General features: G+C 36.2%; 3 protein-coding genes across 4 annotated transcripts; all 3 read left to right on the forward strand.

Moving 5' to 3' along the window:
• The first annotated feature begins 613 nt into the window (after positions 1 to 613).
• Positions 614 to 2,788, forward strand: LOC107668335 (fat storage-inducing transmembrane protein 2-like). The gene is made up of 2 exons (XM_016460175.1): positions 614 to 825; positions 1,075 to 2,788. The coding sequence occupies exons 1-2, from the start codon at positions 653 to 655 to the stop codon at positions 1,652 to 1,654; spliced, it is 753 nt and encodes a 250-aa protein (XP_016315661.1). The 5' UTR covers positions 614 to 652; the 3' UTR covers positions 1,655 to 2,788.
• Positions 2,789 to 3,484: 696 nt separating this feature from the next.
• LOC107668342 (protein lifeguard 2-like) lies at positions 3,485 to 10,209 on the forward strand. The gene is made up of 12 exons (XM_016460186.1): positions 3,485 to 3,930; positions 6,351 to 6,435; positions 7,276 to 7,376; positions 7,454 to 7,518; positions 7,602 to 7,655; positions 7,824 to 7,874; positions 8,036 to 8,075; positions 8,238 to 8,275; positions 8,510 to 8,597; positions 9,179 to 9,274; positions 9,389 to 9,442; positions 9,622 to 10,209. The coding sequence occupies exons 1-12, from the start codon at positions 3,916 to 3,918 to the stop codon at positions 9,772 to 9,774; spliced, it is 840 nt and encodes a 279-aa protein (XP_016315672.1). The 5' UTR covers positions 3,485 to 3,915; the 3' UTR covers positions 9,775 to 10,209.
• A 3,094-nt stretch (positions 10,210 to 13,303) lies between these two features.
• Positions 13,304 to 24,552, forward strand: LOC107668340 (sentrin-specific protease 1-like). Of its 2 annotated transcripts, none has more exons than XM_016460181.1 (18): positions 13,304 to 13,897; positions 14,388 to 14,449; positions 14,528 to 14,718; positions 14,891 to 14,975; positions 15,066 to 15,249; positions 15,431 to 15,578; positions 15,988 to 16,106; positions 18,133 to 18,416; positions 18,505 to 18,568; positions 18,644 to 18,682; positions 18,787 to 18,871; positions 18,948 to 19,091; positions 20,920 to 21,051; positions 21,200 to 21,403; positions 22,778 to 22,857; positions 23,011 to 23,095; positions 23,190 to 23,285; positions 23,380 to 24,552. In XM_016460181.1, exons 1-18 carry the CDS (start codon positions 13,761 to 13,763, stop codon positions 23,440 to 23,442), a joined length of 2,202 nt encoding a protein of 733 aa, XP_016315667.1. In that variant the 5' UTR covers positions 13,304 to 13,760; the 3' UTR covers positions 23,443 to 24,552. The 2 variants fall into 2 exon arrangements, with proteins under 2 accessions (XP_016315667.1, XP_016315668.1); XM_016460182.1 differs by having other exon boundaries at positions 18,139 to 18,416.
• The last annotated feature ends 861 nt before the right edge of the window (positions 24,553 to 25,413 follow it).

The raw sequence follows: 25,413 nt of genomic DNA on the forward strand, positions 1-25,413 counted from the left end.
CGAAAATTAATCGAAACATCCACAGAAAAAAGTAATATGCTATAAACTAAAGTATGACAACAAATTAAAGTTTCAATATAAGATAATAAAGCCAAGCACACATTAAGTACTTAGCAGATAAATGCTTAACGTAATATATACGACAATTATTAAACATATGATAGCAAAAACATTACAGACTACTCACTGTGCTCTCTCGTTGTCAATAACTCCGCCCCTCTCACTTCCGGTTCTGTGGCTGCGGTTCTGAAACTGCTGGTGCTGCGGGTCTGCAGCTGGATATATCTCGCAATATTAGCCATTAGAGTGTGCACGGATCCACACTTCAAAAATCGACCTCAAATAGTAGACCAACCGGGGACTTTTGGCATACTCTTTTCAACATCACATACTATTTAGGATGGATAGTATGAACATTGAGACGCAGGGATAGCCTATGAATTGGGACGCAGCTGTAACCTTTCCTATGGTGAACGTCTTATTCTTGAATATTAATTAGCTAATGGCGACGTTGTTTAGTAGTTCTCCAGTGGCGAAGGCTTGCTCATGAATATTAATCGACAACCCGTCACCGTCGTTGGATTCGTAGCGGCAGCGGCATAATGGTTTCTGTTTCCGCATTCAAGCACGCACACAGAGCACACAGAACAACATGGCTGCAGTAGGCAGCTTAGTAAACAGTTTGGCTTGTCTTTGGAGACAGCCATGTACCCGTACTTATTTACCCCATTTGTTATTTTGTATTTCGTTTATAGGATCGGTTTTGAAAACGTCGGGCCTTGTGCCGGAGAGCAACTTCAGTAACAGCAGAAATATTTTAAATCTGTAAGTACGTACAAGTCTACTGTATATGGTAGCAACCTTACCTAGATAAAACTCAATTAAACACTGTAAAACTAAATTAATTTAGTGGAAATTTGTTTGTGTTTAGAAAACAATAAGTATAGCAATATAAAAGTAATAGGCTTTAAGCAGTTTTAAAAAAGCAATGCTTGTCATTGACAACTTACTATGACATTGATTTTTGGCTCCAAAGTCATTTGATCATTTTCACTTAATTTTTTCTACTTTCAGATATTTTGTGAAAGTTTCATGGGCATGGACCATTGCTTTACTTCTGCCTTTCATCCGTTACTCCAACATTTACAACAGAAACCACACATTTGTGTTGAGGCGGCTGACTTCACTACTGGTGGCGACATTCATTTGGTACACCTGCACTGAGACTTTTTCGTACATTGAAGACATTACCGGTTCATGCTATGAGTCAGACACTATGCAAGTCATCCATAGTGACATTACCACAAAGGCGGCGTGCAAGAAGGCCGGATTCATCTGGGATGGTTTTGACATATCAGGACACTCCTTCATCTTGGCTTACTCTAGTCTTGTGATTGTGGAGGAAATGGTGCCCATGTTAAACATACCGCGAAGTGACAGAAATGTTCTTCTTGATTACATTTATATAGCACTCAATGCTATTGTGGCCATCTGGATATGGATGTTCGGATGCACTTCTGTGTATTTCCATGATATTATTGACAAGACTATAGGGACGTTGTGTGGGATATTGGGATGGTACGTGACTTATGGTGTTTGGTACCCGATGTCCTTTTCTCCAGGTCTCCCTCCACAGCAGAAACAACATGCTTAGTGTGGGAAATAAATGCTACAAGTGCACTACAGGAAGCTTGACATATCTGTACTGTTTATGTTTTGTGAGATCCATGACAGGTTAGCCTTCCAGGTGAGGCGGTAGGCAGCTGGTGTTCCTAAAATGTCGACCTGTAATCTGAGAGGTCACATCTGAACCTTATTGTTGCATTCAAATGTTTTGTGGCTTCATGCAGAGCTGGAATAAACCTGACAATAAATCTATCTTATATGGCAGTCTGCTGCTGCTTTCTGTAATCAACCTGCAACCTTCAGCTGAGCTGCCTTTTAACAGTAAATATATAAAGTTTTTCCCCCTTGACACTAATATTTTGAATATTTATAATTGGGCTATTTATTTTTTTTTAAACAAAAACGAAATCTGATCAATTGGAGGTCAGAGAATTATAGTGCAATGCATTCCTGTAAGTTTTATATTTGCAGTGTGTTTTAATAGGGCTATTTTATGTGTTCTGTCTAAAGGCCAACCTGTTGTTCATTCATATGTGCCATTGTTAGATTAGTCGTTTGCAGTTGTTGTCATTCCTCATGTCACTGATCAGTTTAGCGCAGGAAACGGACACCACCTGTTCTTAGAAACTCAAAAGGATCTAAAACATACTGTTTGTAATATTATTACAAGACTGTCTGGGGACTGGATTGATGTTTGAGTGAACATTTGGCTGCGGTTATAAGTATTTCTTACAGGTTCGAGGAACAATGCAAATTAGATGTAAATTAATTCTAAAATACAAACGATGGGACATGCTGGTTATGGAGGGCACATCCATTAGTCATTTCATGTGTGTCAATTAAACATGATTTTGAACAATTATCATTGCAATTATGCTTGTTGTCATACATCAGTATTCTAAAGAAAGCAAGCCGCAACATGTTATTATGTTGAGTTATTGTACTGTATCCGTTTTACCTGGTGTGATGACAGAGTTCTTGCTAGTATAACACATCACTGAGATGTGTTTTTATTTAATTCATTATGGTGTTTAAAAGAATAAATAGCTTTGAATTGAGGACCTCTAGTAGATGTTTTGATTTAGTTATCTCAAGGTTAGACTCTGTAAACCAAATTAAAAGGAATAGTTCACCCAAAAATGACAATTTACTCACTTGTAGGTCACCCAAGATGTAGATGAGTGTTTCTTCATCGTAACAAATTTGAAGAAATGTAGCATTACATCACTTGCTCACCAACTGAATCTCTGCAGTGAATGGGTGCTGTCAGAATAAGAGTCCAAACAGCTGATAAAAGCATCACAATAATCCATAAGTAATCCACACAACTGTGTGTTTGTTATAGTCCACTGCTTGTAATAAACAAAATCATCCATATGACAATTTCAACTTCACAATTGTTTCCAAATTGAGTCCTCTATACATAATATTGCTTTCTCAATAAAAATGTCATCTCATCTGAATAAGGACAGAAATATTCACAGATCAAGCACTGTTTACAAGTGAGAACAGTCCAAATCAGTTGTAAAAAATGTGTTCAAATATGGATTTTAATGTAAGAGGATAACAGGTGATGGAGGAAGCGTTATTATGGATTATGGGCTTGTACTTTGGCCAGCAGTGATGACTTGATGGATTTGTTTCTTAAAAACAGCTTTTCACTTCATACAATGTTAATTGATGGACTGGAGTCGTGTGGATTAATTGTGGATTATTGTGATGTTTTTATCAGCTGTGTGACTCTCATTCTGACCCATTCACTGCAGAGGATCCATTGGTGAGAAAGTGATGCATGCTATACTTCTCTAAATCTGTTCAGATGAAGAAACAAACTCATCTACATTTTGAGTCAATTTTCAGCAAACTTTAATTTTTGGGTGAACTATTATTTTAAATATCTCATCAAATATGCTCTACTGTCTTTCATTGCTCTTACATTTCTCCCTGTTTTGGTGCTGTGGAAAAATTCCGGATCTCTCTGGACAAATGTTGCAGTAGTGATACGCAGTTTAATGTGTGTCATGGGGGAAAGGCTGCTCCCCTCTTGTGCAGCTTGATTGGTACAGTCCAAGCCTCAGACAATGGTGTTTTAAAACCTCGATGTTGCTAGAATGTGCCTTTTAGACTGAGGGAGGGGGTTTGTGCTCACAGAGCAGTGGTTTATTACAGCAGTACAGCATCATCACCATCTGTGTGCAGCATCCCAGACAGGTGCGACAAGTACAGACTAAAGCTCTAAGATAGACACAACGACTTAAGTAAGCTAAATTAGATTCAAAACTTGAGACCATGACCCAGGGAAAGGTAAGCATTTTTATTCTTTACTGTTATGAGATTTTATCATTTGTCTTTAATTGCTGGTTATTAACCAAATGCAAAGAGTTTTTTCTTGTCTGTGAATTCAGTGGTCTGAATGGCTGTAATTTCTTTTACGTGCTAGTCTGTCAGCACTGTTCTGGTTTCATCTGTCCCCCATGATGATTAATAATGATCCCGTGACACTAAAATAAGCTTTGTCATGTCTTGGATTTGTTCCTTATGTTTTTGGACTGACTCTAAAATGGAAAATTCTGTAGATTTACATTATCTTCTGTACCATTTATAGACAATCTGAAATTACTACAAAATGATACCATATCCTTAGTAGCAAATAAATCCAGCACAATATATACAAATTGAACATGATTTATTTTTACCTCATTTAAACATTCTTAGAAGGGCATTCAATGGCTTTTGTTTGCCTTAAACAGGTTAAGACAAAAAGATTATATGACATAATTTAATTTAACAATGTGCAAAGCACCATTAAAAAGTGCTTGTACTGTTTTTGCTGTAATCAGCAACAGACAGAATTAAAAAAACAAACAAACAAAAAAAAAAACATGAGCAGGTACTCCTACAATATTGGTGTTGCGCCAAATAGTGGTCACAAAGTAAAACTTCACAAACTGTGAAACAGTCAAGATTCAAAACATTTTCAAATACATGGCAAAAAAATAAAAATACTACTAATAATAAAATGAATACAAGGCAGGGCTGTCATTAATAACAATTGCTATAGACTTAAAGTCAATTAGTTGAGTGAAATGTTCCAGTGTTGATGCCATTTTCCTATAAGAGAACACAATATTCTTTAAAGGGACAGTTAACCAAAAAACTGCAGACGTTCTCATGATACAACTCATCCCGGAAGCACTACACTGTTTACAAGCAGAGGAAAAGGGACAGCGTATGCAAGCCTCATTATATTTAGGTCTTGTTTTTGTTTTTTTTAATGGTGCTTTTTTAAAAATGGTGTCAACACAACACGCAAACATTGTGATGCTCTCAAGATCACTTGTAGGAGATCTATGCTGAAGAAGATATTTTGTGATAAAAATACTTTTTTTTTTGCACAAAAAGGACTTATGTTGCTTCTTAAAATTGATGTTAAGCCACTGGATTCACATACTTTAATGATGTCTTTATACCTTTCTGAACCTTGAAAGTGGTAGTTGCATAGGCTGCCAATGGGGGGACAGAAAGCACTCAGATTTCATTAAAATGATTTTCATTAGTGTTCCAAAACTGAATGAACGTCTTGCAGGTTTGGAACGAGAATTTTGATATAACTACCCTTTAAGGTAGGTTACTAACCTCTAATTCATGCTAAATTATCTTAGTGTTAAACTTCAATTGGCATGTTAACAAGGTTTGTTCTCAGCTTCTAGAATTAAATGGATCAGGATATACAGGAGGAAAGAGTCTTTTAAGGTGGCTTATAATGTAATTTATCAGCAGCAAACTCTCCTATTACAGTGAACCAGTCATTGACAAGTAATGACCAGATCAATTACTCACTCTCTCCATTCTCAGTTATGTTAAACACACTTTTGGATGGAATTATGTACAACGATTCACTAATCCATGCACAGTGTAGCCATACAGTATATGATAAAAAATATTGTTCTGACATGAATAATGTAATACATTACATTGAATAACAGGTTCTGTAACAATACAGGTTCCTTTTAAGTATCATTTTATAGACGGTTTCATCGGGTGCACGCGCCTGGCCCGAAGTTAACTTCCGGTCTGTGTTTGTTTATCAGTCTGGCTGTGGCGCCGGCTACAAACGCAGTTAAAGTTAAGGTGATGAGTAGACTGAAGTTGGGCTCAGGTGGTTGTGCTGTGGGATGTGTTTCCCATACATTTATTTATTTGTGACGCTCGCCACAATATCAAAACTGACCGATTTTCCAAAAGGCTTCATTGAATAAACGTGGGCATATACTGCACGAGGCGCGGATGTTTTTATATCACTGTATTTCTGAAGGAAGACTATCTTTAGAAAATTTTTGATGTCATTTTCATTTCATCTTGCATGTTATATGCCTGATAAAGCAGCGTTTGTGAGCTCAGCGCTGCTTTGTGTACAGCCGTTACAGGGGAAACCTCTGTTTCTCCTGCTTTAAAGCACCTCCTGCTGGCAGAGAATGAATTTGCATTTTCAGCAAGTCCATCTGATTTACGCAGCAAACATATTTTGCTTATCAAAAATAATCTACTCTAGAGGGACTACTTAGCTGCTGTTATTGATTCTATTTGGAAGTCTACCGGAAGTTAAGTTAGGGCCACAAAAGCGCGCATGCGCAGTAACATTTGTTTATGTTATTGCCGTTGAAACCGTCTATAATGAGTGCACATATATACAGAATAACAAATAAAGTTTAATATGTTTACAGGTTTCAGTAACAAGCAAGTCAAACAATGACTCGGATGTCCAGCCGATGGCTTCAGTTCCTCCAAGTTATGAGGAAGCAACTGCTGGTATATACTTTTTTTCCTTGGTGAATTTCCTTTTTAAACTGATCTGCACTTTAAAATGATTGTTAATTTAGATAGTCCCCCTAAAAATACAAATTCTGTGATCATTTATTCCCCTTCATGTTATTCCAAAACTTTATAACAAAAAATAAGATATTTTGAACAATATTGGTAACCAGCCCTGATAGCACACTTACATCACGGAGACGTCTATTTGACATCTTTACATCTGCAAGACTTATTTTTTAGAGTGTTTGCTCATCTGCAATATGTCTATAGGACGTTTCCTATCAGATGTCAAATAGACGTTTAGAGAATGTCTTTAAGATATTTATAATTTAGAATGTATGTAAAACTGACATCTTAAAGATGTCTATCAGATGTTTGTACACAGCAGATGCTTTCCAGATTAAGTGATCTTTAACAGACATCTTGCAGACGTACGTGTCGTGTGCTATCTGGGAAACAATTTCGGGTCCCATTGAGTATGAAATACTATGGAAGTCAATGGGACCTGAAACTGTTTGGTTACCAACATTCTTCAAAATATCTTCTTTTATGTTTCACAGTGACAGAACAAATATGCATACAGGTTTTGAAGGATACGGAGCACCGCACATAACATGCAGGGGAAAAAAGTAAATGGTTCGCATGATTTATAATTTGTTCCCTAGGTTTAAGTACATTTTTAAAAATTCTGGTGGACTATCCATTTAACTCAGTGAATACCAATGTATTTTGGTCACTATTCACTAATATACGTAGAACACTAATGGCATTCATCACCCATTGAGAAACAACTTGAGAAACAAAATGTTTCATATTTCCTTTTGGTATTGAAAGGTGGAAGCCCTTGTTATAGTGGAGCCTATCCTGGAGATGGTGAGATGCTCACAGAATTCAGCTGGGATGACCAAAACATCAGGAGGATATTCATCCGCAAGGTATTGTTGCCTTCTGTTGCAGTTCTAAACGGCTGTGGAAAATATGGAGTGAATTAATGTAATATTATTTCCTGTAGGTGTACACCATCCTTATGATCCAGCTATCTGTCACAATTGCCTTTGTGGCTCTTTTCGTTTTCTGGTGAGTGTGTGAGCTGAACAAACTTTCATAATGCATTATTCCTTTTTTTAAGCTTGTTTAACAATGTCTTGTTTTACTTGTAGTGAACCCGTGAAATATTACATACAGACCAACCCTGGCTGGTACTGGGCATCATAGTGAGTACAATTCATTACTTTGGGTTGACACTGTAAATGCAAATCTTAAAATTCAGTTTGAATTTAGACAGCATATAATACAGTAATTCAGTAGTAGTGCAAGTTTTTCCTTACTGTGTTGCTATGCCGTGAATGTATAATGGCTTAATTGTCTTTTTCTCCCAACAGTGTGGTGTTTTTTGTCACATATCTGACTCTATCCTGCTGCCGTGGACCCCGGTGAGTGCATTTGTAGAGATACAGATGTATATATAATGTAGCTAATATACAAAATAATCATAATTTATATTCTAAAATAATGTTTATATATTTTTTTTTAGCAATTAACTCTAATTAAATGGACACATTATATAATATGCATTCATCTTTTATACTTACAGGAGGCAATTCCCATGGAATCTGATTCTGCTCATTATCTTTGTGAGTATTAAAACAACTAAAACAACCTTAATTACAAGTCTTTGGTAATTAAACTAGCTATTATTTGACAAATACTAATATTGATCAAGAAAAAGCCTGTTTTCACATATAAAAGAAAGTCTTCCTCTATTTAAACATGTGATCTCTCTTCTTCTGTTCCAGACTCTGTCTCTTTCTTACATGACAGGAATGTTGTCCAGGTACAGTCTCACGATATACGTGTATCATATCTTTTTTTTTTTTTTTACATACATGTTAAATATGTTCTGCATAATTCATGATTTCATATTCATATTTTCACTTTGTCAAACTTGCACAGTATATTGTGTTATGTCAAAAAATGATTTATAGTGAAATCATTTTGCATGTAACAAGATGTCTTTTATAGACCTATTTCTTATTTAAATATCCCACCTCTGGCTTCATCTCTCTAGCTACTACAATACTAAATCTGTCATCATATGCCTGGGTATTACTGCCTTGGTGTGTCTTGCTATTACTATCTTTAGCTTCCAAACCAAGGTTAGTATTATTAAAAGCAACACATATTTTCATTTGTCTTGAATGCAATCATTTTCAACTGTAATCTGGAGTATGTTTCAGGATTCTGGATTCAGATCAAATGTTTGCGATTTTACAGATTGATATTACTTCATGCCAAGGTGTGCTGCTAGTCTTCTGCACAGTAATATCTTTTTTTTTTTTTTTTACATACATGTTAAATATGTTCTGCATAATTCATGATTTCATATTCATATTTTCACTTTGTCAAACTTGCACAGTATATTGTGTTATGTCAAAAAATGATTTATAGTGAAATCATTTTGCATGTAACAAGATGTCTTTTATAGACCTATTTCTTATTTAAATATCCCACCTCTGGCTTCATCTCTCTAGCTACTACAATACTAAATCTGTCATCATATGCCTGGGTATTACTGCCTTGGTGTGTCTTGCTATTACTATCTTTAGCTTCCAAACCAAGGTTAGTATTATTAAAAGCAACACATATTTTCATTTGTCTTGAATGCAATCATTTTCAACTGTAATCTGGAGTATGTTTCAGGATTCTGGATTCAGATCAAATGTTTGCGATTTTACAGATTGATATTACTTCATGCCAAGGTGTGCTGCTAGTCTTCTGCACAGTATTGTTTATTTGTGGACTTGTCCTGGCATTCACCCTTCCCTTTGGATATGTAAGTACCAATGTCAGCAGTTGATTGGTAGATTTATTATTTCTCAGCAGGGTGCTGGACTTTAATATTCACAGAAACGAGAATGTGCTTTCACCAATTTTTTTCTCTTTACAGGTTCCATGGTTGCACGCTGTGTACGCTGTATTGGGAGCAATACTGTTTTGCATGGTAAATAATTATTAAGTAATATAATTATATCATATAAGTATTTTTAACTCAAAGTAATTTTAGATCAGATTTTAGTTCAGATTAATCCTGTAAAGCCTAACATATGAAATAATAGTCATTATTTTATGTGTTTGTAATTATTGTCATCTTATTGTTTGCATCTCTCTTTTGTCTTATAGTTCCTGGCATTTGACACACAGATGCTGATGGGGAAAAAGCAATACACCATAAGTCCTGAGGAATACATCTTTGCCACTCTCAGCATATACCTGGACATTGTTTACATCTTCTCTTTCATTCTCCAGTTGTTTGGAACTCCTGAACGGGAGTGAATATGCTGTTAACCTAAAGCTCTAACGGCTCTCCTGAGTGTCTTTTGTTTCTCTGATTTGAGTGATCCTGTCTTTCCAGCATGATTTGGATCTTCAGGGCACGTTGTTGTGTTTAAGCCCCTCACCTCAGCTTTACGATGTGCCATGCATTTATCCTGTAGCATGAAGGAGGTCTTGCATATACATTGCATATGTACACTGGTAAAACCTGAACAACATTCAGCCAGTTTTACAAATGGTGTCATAGAAAACAAAACAGAAAATATTAAATGCACTGATGCCGTGAAACCTATATGATGTCATTAGCAGTGAAAGTGCATGAAATAGAGCAGAAACAGCATCACACTGGGGTGAAACTGTTTCGTAGGATTTATCCATCAGTGTCCACCGCATTCATCTTTGTGTCTGACCCTGCAAAAGTTTCATATGTGATATCACAGCATGAGGGCATTTTAACAAATCATTCTGAAAAACTAGATATTGTGGTTTTAGGTGTGCACATACAGTATGAATCAAAGCAACATTTAAATTTCTGAGTTCATTTGTACAAATTTGATTTAAATAATCAGTGTTTCCATTTGAATTTACCATAATATTTCATATGCTAGGAATTTCCTATTTGGTGATTTTCACTGCCATTGTAAAGTAATTGACTTGATTGAGATATGGTTTTTGAGAAGTAATTATATTGCTTAGGCCTTTATGTATTATTAAATCTGATTTTTTTTTTCATTCCATAGAGTTTTAATGTATTATCAGCACAGATCTATTTTTGAAGACAATGAGTTGTGAATGATTTTGGATGTGTACATAGCTTTACAGTGTTCACTAAAAGAGGACAAAATCACTGCAGCTGGATTTAAACAGTATGCAGTACATATTAGATATTTTTTTCCTGTTTGTAGCCTTTACAGTAGAGACAGTGTAATAAATATAATTTATTAAAATGTATTGAATATGAAATTAATATATGACAATGTATGTTCTAATTGCACATTAAAAAGATGCATTTCCTCAGTCAGAGTAAATAAATGTTGTGTCTTGAATTTCTCTGAAAATACAAATATAATTCCAGTTTCTTCCTATATTTTTGTGTGCAGGTGTGTTATCATAGTAACATTACAGATTATCAACACAATTATTTCCCTTTTTAATAAAACAAGCTTACATCTCATATGTGGGGGGCCTTAACTTTTAATTTAGGCCTACATCAAAGAGAAAACTGACCAGATTAATAGACCAGTTTTGTGGAAAAATGTGTATGATGTTTAAAACTTTTTCTGAGATCTCTTAATAAATTAGTAGACATGCAAAAAAATAAAAATAAAAAATAGAAAGACTCGGTTGAATGAATGATTCAATGACTCGCTTTTAAAACACAAACATTAATTTATCGCCACCTACTGGCATAACGATGTTACCTGCAGAAAGAGTCAATGAAACAATCACTAAACGATTCAAAAGATTAAAGTCACTGAAATTAATCAATCCCCTCTACTACAGCAGAGTATTTAAAGTTAAAGCTTATATAAAGGCACTGATTCAGTGTTGTTACGTTCGTGAACGAATCGTTCTTTTTGAACGAATCTTTTTGGTGAACGAATCGTTCTCGTTCACGTAATCCATTGACTCATATTTCTCGTTCACTGATATTCCTCCCTCCATAGCAGCGCATGCGCAGATCAGTGAACCGGGTAGCGCTGTCATCCTGTCAAAGAATGACTAAACCTCGAGCCAATAGCCTTCGTGTATGAGATGTGATGGAGCATGTGATTTGTTGAATGTAGTGAACGAATACGCCCTTCACTGACAGAGGTTCTTTTGAGTCTGAACGAGAGAGATCTTCTCGTTCGTGAATGAAATGAATGAACTGGTACATCTCGTTCGTGAATGAAATGACTGAACTGGTACATATCTCGTTCGTGAATGAAATGATTTTTGGCTAGAGAATTTCACGGATACGGTACAAAATAGTTAGGTTTAAAAAGATTATAAATTATATTGATTAGATGTCATTTTCAAAATGTTCTACGCATATTACAAGAGCTTGTCAGTCAGCGATAAGCACTGTTATTCAACGAAATTGACGTTAGAGAGTGTGATAGTCTTACAGAGCCGAAACGGGTGAACAGTGGTTTTTGTGGGCGGAGCCTATCTGGAGGCAGAAAATGACGGTTTTCCAGCGGCAGTCTATGGAGCCATGGAATAAAAGAATTAAAAAAGGTAAATTTGATTTTATATTTCAAAAGTATGACTTTATTCTCGCAATTCCGAGATTATATCTCACAATTCTAATAAGGAAAAACAACTCGTCATTCTCTCTTTTCCCCTCGGCTCTTCTGTTTTTTTTCCCCTCAGATTTGACAAACTCACTATTTTTGAGTAAAGTCGAGTTATAAAGTCCGAATTAGGAGATATAAACTTGCATTTGCGAGAAAAAAAAAGTCAGAATTGTGAGATAAACAATACGTCCCCTATGAACAGCATATGTGAATATTATGTAGACCTATTGTTTAAATCGAATTTATGCTTTAAAAGTAGAGTAATCATAGCAGTTTTCATCCATAGTGTGTCCATTTAAACGTCTGCGTTTAGCTTCAAATGACGACAGTATTCTATAAAAATTATTTGCATTCCGATCTTGACAACAAAAGGCACAAAAACATTTTTTTCTTTTATTCCATGGATTTTACCCATTTCCCTCCACTTGTTCCCAGTGTTTTTCTGCAACCACTATGCGCGCGCAGCTGCAAGTGACGTAACTGTGACGTCTACTCTAAATTGGTCTATTGGTACTGTGCAAATAAACTTGTTTATATATTCATATTTAGCACATGTTTAGAACATAACTCAACGTTTAATCCCCGATTTATGAATGTTTAAATGTCTGACCAAACAATTAAAATATTAATTATGCAAGAAAACCTTGTGCTTTGGTAATCTGAACAACTTATTTAGACTTTATTTATTTAATGAGTAGATTATGCACACATTTTAATAAAGCCAAATCAGTTTTTTGTAATAAGTAAATACGTTCGTTGATTTAAGACATAACACATAAGACACTCCTTTTCGCCACCTGCTGGCGTATTTATGTAATATGAAGAAATGGTCACTGAACGAATCTGAAAGAATCATTTTGGTGAACGAACTGAAAATGAACGAATCTCTTGAAAGAATCAAACTTTCCACCACTAGCGCTGAAACCATAGACATATAAATATTTATTATGTCTATGGCTGAAACACTGTGTACTTCTTCTTCTTCTTTAGCGTTTATTGGCGGTGGGCAAGCCAACTTTTGGTGCATTACCACCACCAACTGAACTGGAGTGTGGAGTAACAATGAGAAGGCTTTATAAAAATAAATAAATAAATACAAATAAATAAATAAAATTACATACAATTATTCCTTATATTCTCATAAAGACTCCAGTGTCTATTAGATAACTTATTCACTTTGCACTTGATCCCACCATTCCTCTTTCAAAACACTGCGCACTGATGACGCGCTTCCGCTCCGCTCATCCAATGGGAAAGCGCGGTTTTAACATGTGGGCTTCGGCCATGTTCTGCTTTTAAATAAGGAAGAAGCGGGAGGCGTTAATGCAACTTTGTGTACTCAATATCTCATTCACAGAATCGCTTACGGCTTCTGAGAAATTCGAGTATGTTAGGAAAAAATATTCACAACAGATACTAACACACACGGGCAGCTATTTGGAGCTCGCTTAACCTCAGAGGTAATTATTGCTGGGCTGGTATCTCGCGTGTTAGCAGCTGGTTAGCTGGTTGAGCTAAAGATCAGCGGTGAGGATTTATCTGAACGGGTTTAGTCGTGTTTAAGTGAAGGATTCAGCTACTTTTATCTAACAAAGCTGGTTAGCAGTGGCATGCGGATGAAGGGCAGAGGGAGCCCGCGTTTGGGACTGCGCTGACAGCCCTAACGACTTATCCTGCTATAATCGAGGCTTTCAGTCTTTCATCATGTTTAATAAGTTATACGAATGGATCGGAACCGGAATCGCCAGTCTGCGAAACGGAGCTCAAGCTGGTGGGGTTCATACTGGTTCCGTGAGAGTGGATCAGGACGGGACACTACGGAGAAAGAGACCACTAGACTGGTAAAAAGATTGTTTATATGTGTAAAAAACTGTGAGCGGATTGCTTACAAGTGCAAGAACTGTTATTTTATTTATTATTTGGTCTTATAATAAAAGTTTAGGTCTTTAAACTGTTTTTTGAGTCGTAATGTTTTGATTCGGTCATTGTGTTGATAGGATGATGTTAGAAACGCGTGCGCGTCCGGAGCTCCTGAAAAACTATTCATTTTCTTCTCTTTTGTCGTTTATTTTAATATATGAATCTAACGTTATATTGTTTGTGCGTCTGCTGCTTCCAAAAGAAAAAAAAAGCCAAAAGAAAAAAAAAAAGCAACCATTTGAAGTTAATATTATGCTTATGGTATTGCATTATCTTATTTTTGTTTAACATTAATGTATTTTTATATATGTATTAATTATAAACAATTAAATACAAATGTTCTTAAATATTTGTTACATGTTCATTATAATACAATACCTTCCGATAACTTACCTGTCTCAATTTCCACAGTTTGGAAGATGGAGATGCAGTTGATCAGGACGAGGAGAGAGTGGTGAAGAAATTCAGAATGGGTAAATAACACTATTCTGAATCAATGATAAAAACTGATTTATGCCAATTACAAGAACATTTTGTTGCTTGTTCTTTAGGAGATATTATGGATACAGTGAAAAATGCAGCTGAGGGAGTGAAAACACATGTTGCTTTTTGGATGAAGAACAGTGTCAGACCTAATCCAAGGAACATGTTGCCGACATCACCGGGTCCACCTCAAATAGGAATACCATCAGAACCTGCAGCCAATTCCACTGCATCAGCATCTTTGTGGGTGGAAAACAAGGTACTTTTTTGCTCATCAAGATCTCAGTGGGTTTACTTCATTTCCTTGAGATCAGGTATCACAGAAGAGCAAAAGCTGTCGTGTCCAATTCATTTGTTCTAATTCAGTCTAATTATTTGTATCTATGCTATATATTTTAGCATGTTTACTTATGTTTTGCTTTTTCTTAAAGTTTGAGGATCGGTCACATGATATACTTGAGGACACATTTGTAGCTCCCTCTAGTTCAGTTGAATGGAGAACTGTCACAAAATCTGGTAAGAGTAAAAATTGTTCATGTTTTCTGTGTGTAGTTATTTGTTTTTCTTTCTGCAAGTTACATATATTGTCTTTTTCTGTTGTGACAGATTCCTTACGGACTGAACAGTCAGTCACCATATCAAAAGCAAGCAGAAGACAAGTTTGTATGGACCATCCACCCCAAGAGAGACACAAAGCTAACGGACACTCTGTTATCTTACCCTCTGCTTCCATGCCAAACCCATCCCCCTCTCCCCACTTGGGCAGATCCCTGTACCACCGACCACACAGGTTGAATTAAACATAGAATAAATGTGTTAAATCATGACATTTATGTTAGAAAGAGTCATAATTAAATAATTGAATTTAGTTTCTTGTTAAATGTTTTGTTGTTAGATATTATTGCTCCGGTTCGAAAGAGTAATAAATGCAAGGATATGAAACTGAAAGGAAATTTGTTTCTGTGTTGTAGCTTTTCGTCATCTCCTGAGACCAGTTCAGGACAAGCCAATTATACCAGCCTATATGAGAAGACCTTTCCCATCCGAGTGGTCCAGAGACCTTCACATGGCAGCTCTAATCGTCTCTTCCAGGCCAGAGCCCGCTGTACAGCACAGGAGGTCAGACACTTGTTGTACTGGTTTGCTTAATAAACCAAATATTTCATGACATAATAAATGGTAAAATTACTTATTAGACTTAGGACTGCACAATAAGAGTAAAACTGAATTCTGATTATCAAATAACAAGGGCTGTGATTTAATCAATGTGCAGCATGAGTGAAGAACTGTTTTCATTTACACATGTTCAGCTCAGGATATTTTTATTTAGTAGTAGTAATAATAATGTTTATTATTATTATTGTTGTGTAGTCAAATTGATATATAATTACAATTTGGGCCAAATTCTGTAGCCAAACAAACAATACAGCACATCTGGAGATTGTTGTTGTTTATTTTATCAGATGTTATTAGATTTTTCCCCAGATTTTGCAGCCCTAATTGGACTTTGCTTTTGTTGTTATTATAGTCGGTGCGTGAGGAAGAAAAGGAGGTTTACAGGCAGCTTCTAGCCGTGGTGTCTGGTGGCCAGTCGACCTTCCTTCACGATGGAAGTTCTCACTCCAGCATTCGCTCGCATCGAGATTTGTGAGTATCTGTGTCGCGTTACTTTAAAACGTGTATTCTTTATGTCTGTGACTAAACCTGAGCTGTTTAAAGGGATAGTTCAAAAATGAACATTTTATCATTCTGTTGCTCACCTTCATATCATTCCAAACTCATAAGACTTTCGTACATCTTCAGAACACAAATTAATATTTCTAATATAATTTTTTTTTATATTCTCTGATTCTTATTGACCATCCTCTGAAAGTCATATAGTTCCTGTAGATCAAGCAGTTTAATCTTAAGTCTTCTGAAGAGACACAGTCACTTTTTATTAGGGATGTAACGATGCACCTTGAGCCTGTTGAAAATCGTTACAAGCATATAACTATTCAAATCGGTTGAGATGTTAAACGAATCGCGATTCATTTGGGGCTGGGAGTTTATATGAATGTATCTCTGAAGGGAACTGACTGTCTTTAGAAAAGTTTAGATGATATTTTCTTTTCATCTGTATGATGCATATTAAACTGATTTAAACTATTATAGATCAGTGGTTCATATGTGCAGCACTGCTTTGTTTACAGTGGTAACCAAGGAAACGCTGTATCGCTGCTGTTCCATAAGTGCCATCTGCTGTCAGAGAGTGAATTTGCGTCTCTTTCAGTCTGTCAGCTGTTTTTGTCTCGTTCAGATGTTTTATGTCGCATAATTTCACAACGTTTAAGTCAGACCATTCTGTTTTTGATTCAGATTTCGAATTTATATAATCTAATTTAGATTAAAACTGCTCATGCAGCATTTTTGTTTGGATCATGATTAAAATACAGTGGTTGCCTCTAACTGAATGGAAAGAGCACAGACAAAGCCTTAGTTTGTTTATATGAAGACAAAAGTAAGTATCAAAACTACAACTGTATTGCGATTCGTTTAATATCTCAACCGATTTGAATCGATTCGTTTAATATCTCAACCGATTTGAATCGTTACATATTTGTATCGATTTTCAACCGGCTCGCGGTGCATCATTACATCCCTGTTTGTGTTATTTATTTAGTGAAGTGAAGTGACATGTGGCCAAGTATGGTGACCCATACTCTGAATTAGTGCTCTGCATTTATCCCATCCTAAGTGCCCGGCAGCCATTTTTGCTGTGGCGCCCGGGGAGCAGTTGGGGGTTCGGTGCCTTGCTCAAGGGCACCTCAGTCGTGGTATTGAAGGTGGGAGAGAGCGCTGTACATTCACTCCCCCCACCTACAATCCCTGCCAGTACGAGACTCGAATCCGCAACCTTTGGGTTACGAGTCCGACTCTCTAATGAGTCCACGATTTCCCCGCTTTTTTTTTTTTATCATATGAATCACTCAGTTTATTTGATTTGATTTGATTTGTTTTAAAATTTCAATGTAGTTTTGTTATTTGACATTTCAATTTCACAAAGAAATGTTCAGCATTTTGTCCAAACAATAATAAAAGGACATCTTTTCATTTGGAATTTGTCTTAAATCTCTTAAAAAAAAGAAATAAATGAAAACGTGAGAAAATCGTATTGTGAAATCAGTATCATGAATCGTTACATCCCTACATCCCTACTTTATATGATTTGATTTAGGCTTTTATTCACATGAAAACATTCATCAGCACACATGCATAGAGCTCATCAAATATGGTAAACACAGAAGCTCATCTGTGCTTAATTGACATGTAAGAACAAATCTCATTGGTTCTTGCCGAGCACAAACATGCTTGCATCACATCAGTACAAACCTCATTGGTGGTTGCTCGTCAAGCAAACATGTTTGATCTTCTGTTTATCATATGAATCACTCAGTTCATATGGATTGTTAACAATGTCTTCATGAACTTTCTGAAGTTTTGGTGAAATGGGCTTTAAGTTTTGGTGAAATGGGCTTTAAATGATGGGCCAGATATTTTCGAAGATGAAAGTTATGGATTTTGATCAAGCTGAGTGTAATTGACAGAATTTTTATTTTTGGGTGAACTATTCCTTTAAGATATTTTTTGATGGTTTCTCTTACTTAGAGCGAAACATTTGGTCTCATTTCATCTCCAGCTTCCTGTCGTCCAGTCGAAGTCGTCTTCAGTGTGCCTCTCTAGCAGGCTCTGATGCTGGAGTGTCATCCTATGGGTTATCCAGTCCGCCTCCCAGCCCCCGGCCTGGGTCCAGCCAGACTTCCAGTGCCCTTCCCAGTCCTGGTGCGTCCTTTAGCATTCCAGAGCCTCAGCTATGGGTCCATGACCTTGAGCCCAGTGCTAAAGGATCAGCTGTTCCCTCAGCTCCGTCACCAGCTGCCCTTCAGGATACCTCCTCTCAGGACACGCAGTCATCAGGTGAGTCCCATTTTTCTCTTTCTTTTTCATGTTTGTAATGTAATCCTGGCTTAAAGTTTGACTTTAAGTACTGTTTCACTTTCTTAAGCTCATGACGGAGATTCAGTCATTTTTGTGAAGGAGCAGCAGGGGAAGAAGCATGAAAGCTCAAGGTAGCAGAACATTTTTAGTTTATCTTTTCATCCGTTTCTTTTTTTCTTTACATAACCCTATCTTACCCTTTCTAGTGTGCCGTGCTTCCAGGCTGAACTGTGGATCAAAGAACTGTGAGTACTTGTTTTCTCTTGTCTAACATGTACAAGTATCAGTGCCTTTAGTTTGTGGTAGTGAATAGCTTCTGAAATCGTCCATATTTGTTGTGTATTTTCAGGACTAGCCTCTATGACTCACGAGCTCGGGAGCGACGGAGGTTGATTGAAGAGCAGGAGGCTCTGGCCTCTCAGCTCTTGCACCAGGTAAGTTTCCCATCTTTTTATGCTACACCTGCATTTTATGTGACTAACCCACTCATGTTCTCATTTGTATCATCAGCGCCTCTCTGGAGAGGGTCGAGCCGCCCGAGCGAGCATTGAGCTAAAGCTTCGAGTTCCTCTAGAGAAGGAGGTTCCTGTTGCAGCTGTTATCCAAACGCCTCAGCCTATTAAAGAGGAGCCAGAATTCCCAGAGTTAACAGAGGTAAGTGCTCCTAACTCAATACAAGTGCTCCTTCTGTGGAATACAAAAGTAGGTATTTTGAATAATTCAATTCAAGTTTATTTGTATAGTGCTTTTTACGATACAAATCGTTGCAAAGCAACTTTACAGAAAATTACGTTTCTACAATATTTAGTAGTAGCTTATCAGTGGTGGCTGTCAGTTTATGTACATATGGCAGAAATGTATGGAAAAATCAATTAAAGACGTAATCAAGAATGTTGGTAATCAAACAGTTTTACCATTGATTATTTTTCAAAATATCTACTCTTACGTTGTAATTAAGTCATATAGGTTTGAAAATACCATGATGACAGAATTTTCATTTTTGAATGAACTTTTCCTTCAAGCTAGGGATGTTCATTTCGGTTATTTTTCCTAACCGACAACCGACGCTCGTTAACCGATTGTTAACCGTTACCCGACAAGATTATTTTAAATTAGAATTGAATTAAATTAAATTAGAAAGAATTAGTGTCTGTGACCCGTTAAAAAATACTAACATTTGTTTCCCAGGGATTCATTTTACATGCGCAAAAAGCAGCAAACAACAGAACATGAGGATTCACATGGTCATCATATCACATCATGCACCTGCAGCTTCTGCGAGCGGAGAAAAACATAATAAAGCTAGGCTATATATTAGGGCTGCACGATAAATCGCATGCGATATTTAATGCCTATATATATATATATATGTATATGTGAGAAAAAACTGCAACAAGTAGCCTAGTATGCAGAGTGATGTTATGCAAAACAACATCACGAACGATATTGGAACGCAAGTGAAGTAGCCTACGTAATAAATAATAATTTGCCATTCAAATACATCGTGAATACGGAAACATTTGATTTTGTGTGGAATGAGAGACTGCGTCAGCATTAGGTCTATTTCTGAAATAAAAAAAATGCCACTTATACGCGACTTATGTTTTTTTTTCCCCCCTAAAAACACTTTTTTTAATATGCGTAGCGTATATTATCCATGCAGCAAACCTTTTAAAATATTTTTATAAATTACTGAAAAAATTAATAATTAAATGACGTTTTAAACCGTTTAACTGATTGTATTAATCGGTCAAAATTCTTATGGTCGGTTAACCAGTTAAAATGAACATCCCTGCTTCAAGCTCATTTGTTTTTGTTGAAATTACTTGTCTAAAAGTCTGAAACTATTAGTGAAAAGGTTACATTTGTCTTTCTAATTGAAAGAGAACAACTGCACACTCACTTAAGCATAGGCTATTTATTATCCAACGTTTCGGCTAGTAGCCTTTGTCAAGGTATGCATTTGTCTTTCTGCAATACCTGAAGATCCAGATGTTATCCAGCATGGTTTATATCAAATACATTTTTATTGTTTTTTTTTTTCTTAGAGCATTGACTTGGTCTTGTGTAGTGATGTTTGATTAGTTTCATTGAAATATTTCAAAGAATTTAAATATTTTTTCATTATACATCATAACATTTTATTTTTTTAAACAGTTGTTTGATCCCTGAAGTATTTCACTTTATTAACTGAATGTATAATCATTATAGTTCAATGCTGTAATGTCAATTTTATCAGACTTAAGATGCATTACAGTAGAATTCCAAGCTTTTTCTAACTTTATCTAACTTAAAATATTCAATTTAAGTACCCGCTGAAATTTGTAATTATTATTTAAATAATTTAACAATACATTTGAACAATTAATGTTCACAGTTCTTTGATGTTGGTTATTGGTCACATATGCAAGTAAACAAAGTGTTCTTTTATCAGTATGTGTTTTATTTTGTACTTGAATGGTCCTGCTTGTGGTGCTCACAGGATATGGTGAAAGAGGTGAGCAGAGCTCTGAGAGGTGGCATTCAGGATGAGGTTCTCAGCGAGGGCTTCCGCCTCACCATCACCAGAAAAGACCTGCAGACGCTCAACCACCTCAACTGGCTCAACGATGAGGTCAGAGCTTTATTATGTCATTCAGGTTTCTGAACAAGCGTGTCAGTAAATGGATTAAGATTCTTTAATCATTTTGTGTGAGGTGTTGCCATAATTATCAGTTTGTCAATGATTTGAGTGCCTGACTGATATATTTCCTCCATTTCAGGTTATTAATTTCTACATGAACCTGCTGGTGGAGCGCAGTAAACAGCCCAACCTGCCCTCCGCTTACACCTTCAACACCTTCTTCTTTCCCAAGCTGCGGCGCTCCGGTTACTCTGCTGTCCGCCGCTGGACCAAGAAAGTGGACATCTTTTCTGTAGACATCATTCTGGTGCCTGTCCACCTGGGGGTGCACTGGTGCCTGTCTGTAAGTAGCTAACCAGCACCAAGGTCACATTGAGGACATGTGCATGGAAGATGCATTGCATGTGGGCTGATGCTTTCTTTCCTGACATTCACAAGTACTTCAGAATAGTATTATGATACATTTCAATCAGTTTAATGAATGAATAATTCAAATAGGTTTGCTGTCAAGTTAGGGCTGGACAATAATTCAATATCAATATGTATCGCGATATAATTTTTTTCAATAACGGTGATATGATTTTTAAACACATTTCCGATATTTCGATATACATTACCAGTTTCCCATACATTGATTTATTTGTGCCGTTTGACTTCGTTGAATAAACATGAGCAGTGCACGTTTCAAAATCATAACACGGCGCGGGTGTTTTATATGAATGTATCTCTGAAGGGAACTGACTGTCTTCAGAAAAGTTTCGATGGCATTTTCATTTGATCTGATAAAGAAGCATTCATGAGCGGAGCTGCTTTGATTACAGCCATTACTGGAGAAACCGCTAGTTTTATCACTCCAAAAGCGCCTCCTGCTGGCAGAGAATGAGTTTTCATTTTAAATAAGCCCGTCTCCAGCAACATTTCCAGTTTTTGTTGTTGTTCAATTTTTTTGTTTTCTGCAGCGACTCTGAGCACTTTTCATACCCTTTTTTCTGGCTGAAGCACATTTGTTTCAATCTATAAGAATAATCAGCCTACACTACCAGTCAAAAGTTTTTGAACAGTAAGATTTTTAATGTTTTTTTTTTTTTTTTTAAGAATTCTCTTCTGCTCACCAAGGCTGCATTTATTTGATCCAAAGTACAGCAAAAACAGTAAAATGTTGAAATATTTTTACTATTTAAAATTGCTTTTTATTTGAATAGATTCTAAAACGTAATTTATTCCTGTGATCATACATAGGTAAATTTTCAGCATCATTACTCCAGTCTTCAGTGTCACATGATCCTTCAGAAATCATTATAATATGATGCTTTGCTGATTATCAATATTTAAAACAGTTGAGTACATTTTTTTTCAGGATTCTTTGATGAATAGAAAGATCCAAAGATCAGCATTTATCTGAAATAAAAAGCTTTTGTAACATTATACACTATTCCGTTCAGTATAATTTTTATAATTTTTTTGGGAAAGAAATTATAGAAATTAATACTTTTATTTAGCAAGGATGCTTAAAATTGATCAAAAGTGATGATAAAGGCATTTATAATGTTACAAAAGATTTCTATTTCAGATAAATAGTGTTCATATCGATATCGGAATTATATCGTATCGACCGAAAGTAAGAAATATACCGTGATATCAATTTTGGCCATATCGTCCAGCCCTATGTCAAGTCAGGATTGGCATATCTCATTTCTTCTTTTTTGCCTTTCGAAAGGTGGTGGATTTTCGTAAGAAGAGCATCACTTACTTTGATTCAATGGGAGGAAACAACGACGAGGCCTGCAGGATTTTATTGTGAGTGCTGCTTGACGATTAGATGATGAAATGGGTCTGCAAGAAGTGCCTTTTCGAAATGAGTCCCATGATAACCCATTAAGAAATAAACAGAATAAATTATGCATGACTAGACATTGTCAAAAGTGTCTTAATTGTGTCTCTGTATAACAGAAAATATCTGAAACAAGAAAGTGAAGACAAGAAGGGGCAGAACTTTGATACCTCAGAATGGACTCTAAAAAGTAAAAGAGCCAATGTGAGTTTCCCAACGTAAGAATAACTTGGGGCTTAAATTGACCAAGAAGCTTGAGGATCATCTCAAAGATTTTATTTGTCTTCCGAATCCTTAGGAGATTCCTCAGCAAATGAATGGAAGTGATTGCGGAATGTTCACATGCAAATATGCTGAATACATCACCAAAGACCGGCCAATCACATTCACACAGGTGAGCGTCAGTTGGATAGAGTTTGAAATAATTTATTGGTTTGTGACACTTGTATATGGAATTTTCATTTACTTTTCTGTCATTTCTGAAACAGAAACACATGCCTTATTTCAGAAGACGAATGGTATGGGAGATCCTGAACCAGAAACTGTTGTGATTGGATGATTATTTTGTATAGAACTTATTTTGATGTGTCGTATGGATACGAGGGCTCCTGTGCGCTTCAGGAACCCCGAGTCAAATATGGGGATGCCCTTAATCACCGGTCATTTCTATGCTGTCTAAATGAAACTCGGGAAGTCCTCATGCACCTAAAGGACATAGTCTCAGCCTTTAAGAGTCAGGGCAATGGTTTTATGCCCCTTTATAATTCCCTATAACTTGACATGCTTTTGCTTTGCCAGCGAATGTTGTTTGACTGACAATGGAAGGATGTTTCCTTATGTCTTAAGATGACTTCAAATGATCATTTGTGTTAATTGGCATGGAGTGTGCTTGATCTCAAATCATCTGAAGTCATAAATGTTACAGTAATATGATCAGTTTTACACTGTCTTTTTACTCTAGGACTAGTAAAATATCTGGAATTGACAATCACGGACTCACTCAGTGGTTTTCTAATGAAAAACAGCAGTTTACTTAATATTTGTGACATTTGATACCTGTATGTTTTATACAGACACTGTCAAGATAATTAACCATGAAATTAATTTTATTTTAAATAAATAACTAGGACTCAGAGTCTTCTTTTTGGAGAGAGACAATTTTTTTTTCAGATTAAAGTGAGTTTTGTGATTCTTTTTTTCCCTAGAGTTAATGAAAAGCGCTTGTGCTGCAATGCTTTTGACTTCCGTATGTTTTGGGATGGAGCTCTGCCATCACAGGGATATGTTTATTTTTATCAGTATTTGGTGGCTTTTTGATAACTTGGGAGTCTTCTGATCATTTTGGCCAACTTATAGACAGACTGCACTTACATTTATTTGCTTTTTCACAACCCAGCAGTGTCATACATCTTGTTTTTCTGTTCTGTTCTTCCTTTTGTGTAAGAGAAAATTTATTTTTGGCAAATGTTTCTAGGTTTTTTTCCCTGCAGGATATTGACAGTTATTGTATATACAGTGACCATATGGTAAAACTGAAGACATATTTAATACTCATTTTGTACCTTTTATTATCTGTTTTTGTATGTGGAACAGATCTTACTGGAAGTAAATTCCTGAGGTCATGTGTGTATCAGAGGATAAATGAAATCATTTCAAATGAATTATTGTTTGAGTCTTGTCTCTCAAGCTCATGTTGTCTTAAAGGGTTAGTTCACCCAAAAATTAAAATTCTGTCATTAATTACTCACCCTCATGTTGTTCGAAACCCATAAGACGTTTGTTCATCTTCGGAACACAATTTAATATATTTTTGATGAAATCTGAGGGCTCTCTGACCCCATAGACAGCAAGGTAACTACCACGTTCAAGGTCCACAAAAGTACCAAGATGATCAACAAAGTAGTCCGTGTGACATCAGTGGTTCAACTGTAAAGTTACAAAGCTACGAGAATACTTTTTTGCGCAAAGAAAACAAAAATGACTTTATTCCACATTTTCGTCTCTTTGGACACGCGTTCACGACAGTAACATGACGCGAGCGTGTGGCGGCGCCGGCGCTGACCCAGATCCGACGTGATGACGTCATTACGCTGGTAAAAGCGCTTCAACACTGCCGTCGTCTGTATGCACGTACAAATAATTAACTGCACTTGAAGCTTTCATAAAATTAAAAATTAAACACCCAAAACTGTACATGGCATCATCACGAAGACGAACTATATGTTTATACGTGAAATTCGGGAGGGGACGTCGGATGGCGTCACGTGGGGACGTAATGACATGTGCCATTAATCGAACTATGTACTATAACATGTAAAACAGGAACATGAAAGGAATATTCTAAAAGCAACTCATGTAAACACCATAATCATAATATTGGCTTATTTAGAATAAGGTAAATAATTAGATTACTGATGGCCATGTAAACGTAGTCACTACTGTTGGGTGTTCTTGTGGATGCACGTTCACGACAGTTACTACGTTTACATGGACATCAGTAATCTAATATATGTATATCTAAT

Source organism: Sinocyclocheilus anshuiensis, unplaced genomic scaffold (genome assembly GCF_001515605.1).
Source record: "Sinocyclocheilus anshuiensis isolate Anshui unplaced genomic scaffold, SAMN03320099.WGS_v1.1 scaffold3360, whole genome shotgun sequence".
In the NCBI taxonomy this organism is placed as follows: domain Eukaryota; kingdom Metazoa; phylum Chordata; class Actinopteri; order Cypriniformes; family Cyprinidae; genus Sinocyclocheilus; species Sinocyclocheilus anshuiensis.

Bases quoted from the DNA above. Each gene is read 5' to 3' on its own strand.
- LOC107668335 (XM_016460175.1), top strand. From the start codon at position 653: ATGGCTGCAGTAGGCAGCTTAGTAAACAGTTTGGCTTGTCTTTGGAGA. The intron at 826-1,074 runs GTAAGTACGTAC...TTCTACTTTCAG, and splicing joins AGCAGAAATATTTTAAATCT to ATATTTTGTGAAAGTTTCAT.
- LOC107668342 (XM_016460186.1), top strand. The intron at 7,875-8,035 runs GTGAGTGCATTT...TTATACTTACAG, and splicing joins TCCTGCTGCCGTGGACCCCG to GAGGCAATTCCCATGGAATC. The intron at 8,076-8,237 runs GTGAGTATTAAA...CTTCTGTTCCAG, and splicing joins TGATTCTGCTCATTATCTTT to ACTCTGTCTCTTTCTTACAT.
- LOC107668340 (XM_016460181.1), top strand. From the start codon at position 13,761: ATGTTTAATAAGTTATACGAATGGATCGGAACCGGAATCGCCAGTCTG. The intron at 14,976-15,065 runs GTAAGAGTAAAA...CTGTTGTGACAG, and splicing joins GAGAACTGTCACAAAATCTG to ATTCCTTACGGACTGAACAG. The intron at 18,683-18,786 runs GTGAGTACTTGT...GTGTATTTTCAG, and splicing joins GAACTGTGGATCAAAGAACT to GACTAGCCTCTATGACTCAC.